The sequence below is a fragment of the Oncorhynchus clarkii genome, unplaced genomic scaffold (genome assembly GCF_045791955.1).
Source record: "Oncorhynchus clarkii lewisi isolate Uvic-CL-2024 unplaced genomic scaffold, UVic_Ocla_1.0 unplaced_contig_2937_pilon_pilon, whole genome shotgun sequence".
Lineage (NCBI taxonomy): Eukaryota > Metazoa > Chordata > Actinopteri > Salmoniformes > Salmonidae > Oncorhynchus > Oncorhynchus clarkii.
The window spans coordinates 51,541-59,025 of NW_027258241.1; the positions used below are offsets into that span (position 1 = coordinate 51,541).

The following is a 7,485-nucleotide window of genomic DNA, read 5'->3' on the forward strand; positions in this document are numbered from 1 at the left end:
GAGTATGAGGATTCTGTGTTATGCACTATAGCCCGTTACCATATGTGATTTAATATCTGCTGTTGGCTTGTGTGGATGTATGTATGTGTTATGCAACATAGCTGACTTGAACCATTGTTAACAGTTTCAGGGCCATGGGCCTTTCTCATGATGGAAAAATACAGAACTGTGCAATGAGTTGGGGGGGCACATTCAGAACAGTCTTTTGTTAGATAACAGGAGCCAGGTGCCTGATAACTGCATATTCTACACAGCTACAACGACTGACCGCTGAAGCGCTTAAGGGGCTGGGACCAGCCTCTGCGCCAACAATGAACGATAGGCTGGGTGAGTCTAAACCACGCCCAGTCTCTACTCTGACAGGCCGGCTCGGAAGCAGGAACTACTTCTGTCAGAGTATATTAAATATCTTTGTCAGGAACAAGTCAGTTCTGTTTTGCCCTGCGAGGTGGGACAGAGAGCCCATATATACACGAAAATTGCATTTACTACTTATTGCTTAGCTAATAAAAGCCTCAGTCATATTTATCCTGATACCAGATTCGAATTGACGCAACCCTGACACGAGTGAAAAAAATTGAGGGAAACCAAAAATATAAACGGTAATTAAAAAGTAAAAACCGTAAAGTTGTCATGTAGCAAAGTAGGCAACAAAACACCGCAACACGTAAACAAGTCTGCAAGTTGTGACCGGAAATGGCGTCAAAATGCTGTTGAGGTATCATGTGATGCTACTAGCATAAATGGACCAACACTGAGCACATGTAGCTTAAGTCAATTGGTCATTTAAAACACAGGGGTCTGAGTAATATTGCTGGCGCATGGATATAATGCAAAATAAATGTTGCCATCACCCCAGTTACTCAAGTCAGGTCATACACCTCAACTCCAAGTAGGAACCACCAAAACAATACAGAGGACACAAGTATTACAGTTAATGTTTAATTGAGCCAAAACAAGCAAATGCAGTTACACACTGGACTAGAGTACCCATGAACTCTTGCATGTCCCACGTCAGATATCCATGGCGTCGTCGCCGGACGGGCCGGTCGCAGCTTCAGAGGTGGCGTCGTCGCCGGACGGGCCGGTCGCAGCTTCAGAGGTGGCGTCGTCGCCGGACGGGCCGGTCGCAGCTTCAGAGGTGGCGTCGTCGCCGGACGGGCCGGTCGCAGCTTCAGAGGTGGCGTCGTCGCCGGACGGGCCGGTCGCAGCTTCAGAGGTGGCGTCGTCGCCGGACGGGCCGGTCGCAGCTTCAGAGGTGGCGTCGTCGCCGGACGGGCCGGTCGCAGCTTCAGAGGTGGCGTCGTCGCCAGACGGGCCGGTCGCAGCTTCAGAGGTGGCGTCGTCGCCAGACGGGCCGGTCGCAGCTTCAGAGGTGGCGTCGTCGCCAGACGGGCCGGTCGCAGCTTCAGAGGTGGCGTCGTCGCCAGACGGGCCGGTCGCAGCTTCAGAGGTGGCGTCGTCGCCAGACGGGCCGGTCGCAGCTTCAGAGGTGGCGTCGTCGCCAGACGGGCCGGTCGCAGCTTCAGAGGTGGCGTCGTCGCCAGACGGGCCGGTCGCAGCTTCAGAGGTGGCGTCGTCGCCAGACGGGCCGGTCGCAGCTTCAGAGGTGGCGTCGTCGCCAGACGGGCCGGTCGCAGCTTCAGAGGTGGCGTCGTCGCCAGACGGGCCGGTCGCAGCTTCAGAGGTGGCGTCGTCGCCAGACGGGCCGGTCGCAGCTTCAGAGGTGGCGTCGTCGCCAGACGGGCCGGTCGCAGCTTCAGAGGTGGCGTCGTCGCCAGACGGGCCGGTCGCAGCTTCAGAGGTGGCGTCGTCGCCAGACGGGCCGGTCGCAGCTTCAGAGGTGGCGTCGTCGCCAGACGGGCCGGTCGCCAGACGGGCCGGTCGCAGCTTCAGAGGTGGCGTCGTCGCCAGACGGGCCGGTCGCAGCTTCAGAGGTGGCGTCGTCGCCAGACGGGCCGGTCGCAGCTTCAGAGGTGGCGTCGTCGCCAGACGGGCCGGTCGCAGCTTCAGAGGTGGCGTCGTCGCCAGACGGGCCGGTCGCAGCTTCAGAGGTGGCGTCGTCGCCAGACGGGCCGGTCGCAGCTTCAGAGGTGGCGTCGTCGCCAGACGGGCCGGTCGCAGCTTCAGAGGTGGCGTCGTCGCCAGACGGGCCGGTCGCAGCTTCAGAGGTGGCGTCGTCGCCAGACGGGCCGGTCGCAGCTTCAGAGGTGGCGTCGTCGCCAGACGGGCCGGTCGCAGCTTCAGAGGTGGCGTCGTCGCCAGACGGGCCGGTCGCAGCTTCAGAGGTGGCGTCGTCGCCAGACGGGCCGGTCGCAGCTTCAGAGGTGGCGTCGTCGCCAGACGGGCCGGTCGCAGCTTCAGAGGTGGCGTCGTCGCCAGACGGGCCGGTCGCAGCTTCAGAGGTGGCGTCGTCGCCAGACGGGCCGGTCGCAGCTTCAGAGGTGGCGTCGTCGCCAGACGGGCCGGTCGCAGCTTCAGAGGTGGCGTCGTCGCCAGACGGGCCGGTCGCAGCTTCAGAGGTGGCGTCGTCGCCAGACGGGCCGGTCGCAGCTTCAGAGGTGGCGTCGTCGCCAGACGGGCCGGTCGCAGCTTCAGAGGTGGCGTCGTCGCCAGACGGGCCGGTCGCAGCTTCAGAGGTGGCGTCGTCGCCAGACGGGCCGGTCGCAGCTTCAGAGGTGGCGTCGTCGCCAGACGGGCCGGTCGCAGCTTCAGAGGTGGCGTCGTCGCCAGACGGGCCGGTCGCAGCTTCAGAGGTGGCGTCGTCGCCAGACGGGCCGGTCGCAGCTTCAGAGGTGGCGTCGTCGCCAGACGGGCCGGTCGCAGCTTCAGAGGTGGCGTCGTCGCCAGACGGGCCGGTCGCAGCTTCGCGTCGTCGCCAGACGGGCCGGTCGCAGCTTCAGAGGTGGCGTCGTCGCCAGACGGGCCGGTCGCAGCTTCAGAGGTGGCGTCGTCGCCAGACGGGCCGGTCGCAGCTTCAGAGGTGGCGTCGTCGCCAGACGGGCCGGTCGCAGCTTCAGAGGTGGCGTCGTCGCCAGACGGGCCGGTCGCAGCTTCAGAGGTGGCGTCGTCGCCAGACGGGCCGGTCGCAGCTTCAGAGGTGGCGTCGTCGCCAGACGGGCCGGTCGCAGCTTCAGAGGTGGCGTCGTCGCCAGACGGGCCGGTCGCAGCTTCAGAGGTGGCGTCGTCGCCAGACGGGCCGGTCGCAGCTTCAGAGGTGGCGTCGTCGCCAGACGGGCCGGTCGCAGCTTCAGAGGTGGCGTCGTCGCCAGACGGGCCGGTCGCAGCTTCAGAGGTGGCGTCGTCGCCAGACGGGCCGGTCGCAGCTTCAGAGGTGGCGTCGTCGCCAGACGGGCCGGTCGCAGCTTCAGAGGTGGCGTCGTCGCCAGACGGGCCGGTCGCAGCTTCAGAGGTGGCGTCGTCGCCAGACGGGCCGGTCGCAGCTTCAGAGGTGGCGTCGTCGCCAGACGGGCCGGTCGCAGCTTCAGAGGTGGCGTCGTCGCCAGACGGGCCGGTCGCAGCTTCAGAGGTGGCGTCGTCGCCAGACGGGCCGGTCGCAGCTTCAGAGGTGGCGTCGTCGCCAGACGGGCCGGTCGCAGCTTCAGAGGTGGCGTCGTCGCCAGACGGGCCGGTCGCAGCTTCAGAGGTGGCGGCGTCGTCCGAGGACACGCGCCTCAGCTTCTCCTCAGAGGACAGGGCATCATTTGCCGGAGAGCTACCATGGTTTGGAGAAGCTTGGGATTCTACTTCATTGGTCTCTAAATACTCTTGAGAAAAAACAAAAGGAACAGTTGGGTATTCTACAGCAACACATCTGTTCTACACGGTCTAGGCCAAATTGCTAATCGAATTTTGAGCAACATGAACCCAACAAAGTATTTGTTTCAGGCCGTACCTTCTCTGGCTTGTTTAGCGTCAGACCCTATGGATCGGAGCAAGGCCAGGGCATGCACAATGGAGACGTCATTTGATGACAGCTCTGAAAAATGTAGGTTAAGGTTTGACAATATTATTTAGACTGAGTTACTCTATGCTGTTGAATGAGTGTCAAACACAGCAGCACCATAGACAGTGACAAAGAACATAGCTAGAAGGGTTGTGGAAAGAAACACTTACCTCCAAGTCTCCTCTGCAGAGAGACTTGATCTTGCTTCTGGGACTTTCCAACAGGGTAACAAGAAACTGAGGAGAAGGTGTTGACAGAAGTTGAGTTCACACAAAATAGCTACATATATTAATAGCAGTGAAGAATAAAAGATGACCAACACGGAAGATACAGACAGTCAAATATTAATACCCAACTTATAAAGTTAAGCATATTTACCAAACAAATCCCTTAAACATTAGTGAACCAACCTTTGACAACCCCCACAGTCATCACAACGAGCAGCAATTCTCTCACACCTCCCATGATCATGAAAATAGTCTGTGTTATCAACAGGTAATGTCTTCCCATGGCCTGTATGAGGCTTATATAGGCCACTAATGACCTTAGTTTACCTGACAAACATGGCTTAACGATCAATTAACAAGCTTGATTGAGTTGTTACGTTCAGATAGAAATAGACCATGTAGAACATATGTTGATTCTTATCAAGTTGGTGGGCAGGCAATCTTTTCTACTCCATATATTGCATTTATATCTGTAATGATTAACCCTAATGGTCTCAGATCAGCAGTAGAAAGAAGTAGGCCTAATTATTTTAGGTGTAATCTTCAAAGATATTAGGGGGAAATAAACACTGTACCCAAATCCACGTTTTACAATGCTCCTGGGAAATGGGTAGGCCTCCACCTATAGTCCTTCACAGTTTGACAGCTGTGATATATTTATTTATTTACATAGATCACATACATAAATAAACATGTTAGCTGTAGGTAGCGTTGAGATAAAATTTCCATATTCTATTGCTACTAACATAAATCCTAATATATCATGTTTTTCTCATTTGCTCTGTAGGAGGTTCGTCATATGAAGGACATTCAAGTGGATGTGACCCCTAACCTGCAATAGGGGCTCAGTGAGGTGACAGACATCCTGTAATGGATCGCCAGCTAGTGTCTGAGGACCTGGAGAAGGCTGTGTCTACAGCTGTGGGGCAGGACAAGCATGGTAACCTAACCTCACTGTATGAAGGATTTTATTGTTATGGATAGTCATCTCCAATCTGTTCAAATATCACTGTTGTTGATAACACACATTACCAAAATGATTCACACTTGTCTTCCTATTTCCACATAATCTGTCATGGTTCCCCACCCCAACAGGGCATAAAACCAACCTCTCTTTATTGCTACTGCTAATACACCCAAATCCAACAGCGTTTGAGTATCTTTTTGCTTTTCTTCTAACCCTGAATGGCAACATTTTATCCTAGTACACAAGCATGTCACTTTATCCATCCACACCCACTCTACTGCCGCATGGCCACTGCGGCTGAGACTTTCACCCTCTCGTTACAGGTATAGCAGGTAACCAACCCCACCCGGGTCTTACCCCCTAGGACTTACCCTTTGCAGGTACCTGCCTGCTCGGGCTTACCTTCCGGGACTCACCCTATTCTTATAGTACAAGCAGGAACCAACCTACTCGGGATTTACCCCCTAGGAGTTACCCTCTACAGGTTTGGGTTTACCTTCCGGGACTTACCATATACCACAAAGCTACGACCGGTCGTAATACAATGGGACTACTGAATAAGCTCAGGCTTTCTAGGTTCGTACCCTATAATTGGTTCAGCCTACGACTCTCATCTCCCCAAGATGTCAGAATTAGTGATAACGGGTGTAGGAACTTTGCTTACCTTGTTTCTGTTTCACTGTTTCTTAATCTCTAGTTCGACTGCAAATCGCGGTGAACCCTGCTCGCAGTGCCAACTGTTAGGTTCTAATTCTCAGAGTAAAAACTCGACGGACACTATGAATGCTTGAACCAAGTTTATTCTTCCCAGAGGGTCAAGACAGCTGCATTAGACAAAAAACATATTCACACAAGCACTGATATTTAATCCTCTCTCCTATGCTGAGTCTGCTCCTACACCTCTAAACAGCCAATGCATCTCTGTTGCTAGACAGAACCTTGGTGATATCTGTTCTTCCTCACTTCATCTGACCTGACCGCTACCCCAAAGTGCTCACTCCTCCCCAACTCAAGGCTGACATGGTGATTGGTACCAGACTGTGTCTCTTCTCATCCCAGAGGATCCCACCCATAGGATGCCTGATGGCTAACAATAACATATCCTGACATAATGTAAACGTTATACATTAAGCTCTCTCCCTCAGTGACATGAATTAGTATATTTCATATTCTCAGAACCCAACAGTAGGTTTTAAGGTGTGGCTGCATGCTTGTCGTGGACGCATCGTCACTCTTGATGTTCTTTTTCCAAGTCTGAACTGGCCGTTCTTGTCTTTCCTCAACTAATTGAAACCTCAGGGACAGACATCCTGAACGACTCTGAACGACTCTGATGTCAAGCCTACCTGCTCCTGTAGTGGTCTCCATATGACAAATGGCACCCTATTCCCTATTTAGTACACTACGTTTGACCAGATCCTTATAGGCCCTGATCAAAAGTAGTTCACTACATAGGGAATAGGGTGCTATCTGGGATGCAAGCATGGTGTAGATTTTCCACAGGAAGTTGACTGTCCAGACAGACTCACACACCATATTCCGATCTATTCCCGATTAGTGTAAAATACATGCATATTCTACACAGTGATGATGAGGATGATTTCCTTATTTTGCCATTTGAGTTAATCAACCTCAGAAGAGAAGTAGAGTGTTTGTTTCTCAATCCCACGCTTGGCAGGAACCTCCGATGTTGATGCTGGGCGGGAGCAAAAATGGGCTCCCGATTGAAAGACTCTGGTCTACTTTAGAGGTCTAGCACTGTATTTCTGTTCAGGCGTACCACGGGTCTACTCTAGGACATTGATTATATTAAGAGTGAATATCTATTCAGGCGTACCACAGTCACCACCATGCTATGGAGGTCCTGGTTCAGTCTCTGCTGGATCTAGACGTGAGGGACAGCCAGGGGCGCACCCCTCTGGACCTGGCTGCCTTAAAAAGCCATGTGGAGTGTGTTGACGTCCTCATCAACCAGGAAGCCTCCATCCTGGTTAAAGACTTCACTCTGAAGAGGACCCCCATCCACGCTGCAGGTAGACATTTATTTTATTTTTATTTCACCTTTATTTAACCAGGTATGCAAGTTGAGAACAAGTTCTCATTTACAATTGCGACCTGGCCAAGATAAAGCAAAGCAGTTCGACACATACAACGACACAGAGTTACACATGGAGTAAAACAAACATACAGTCAATAATACAGTATAAACAAGTCTATATACGATGTGAGCAAATGAGCTGAGATAAGGGAGGTAAAGGCAAAAAGGCCATGGTGGCAAAGTAAATACAATATAGCAAGTAAAACACTGGAATGGTAGATTTGCAATGGGAGAATGTGCAAAGTAG

At 53.2% G+C, this 7,485-nt stretch overlaps 1 protein-coding gene across 1 annotated transcript; it reads right to left on the bottom strand.

Annotated features, from left to right (window-relative positions):
• Positions 1-868: 868 nt before the first annotated feature.
• On the bottom strand, positions 869-4,417 carry LOC139396230 (polysialoglycoprotein-like). The gene is made up of 6 exons (XM_071143375.1): positions 4,357-4,417; positions 4,117-4,182; positions 3,896-3,979; positions 3,449-3,767; positions 1,953-2,843; positions 869-1,855 (listed from the first exon to the last, which is right to left on the bottom strand). The coding sequence occupies exons 1-6, from the start codon at positions 4,415-4,417 to the stop codon at positions 1,015-1,017; spliced, it is 2,262 nt and encodes a 753-aa protein (XP_070999476.1). The 3' UTR covers positions 869-1,014.
• Between the last annotated feature and the right edge of the window lie 3,068 nt (positions 4,418-7,485).

What these genes read in the sequence shown, in the direction of transcription:
- LOC139396230 (XM_071143375.1), bottom strand. Translation starts at nt 4,417, where the DNA reads ATGATCATGGGAGGTGTGAGAGAATTGCTGCTCGTTGTGATGACTGTG. An exon ending in TCTGCAGAGGAGACTTGGAG is followed by an intron (nt 3,980 to 4,116) that starts GTAAGTGTTTCT and finishes TACATTTTTCAG; the next exon opens with AGCTGTCATCAAATGACGTC. An exon ending in TCTGGCGACGACGCCACCTC is followed by an intron (nt 2,844 to 3,448) that starts TGAAGCTGCGAC and finishes CCCGTCTGGCGA; the next exon opens with CGACGCCACCTCTGAAGCTG.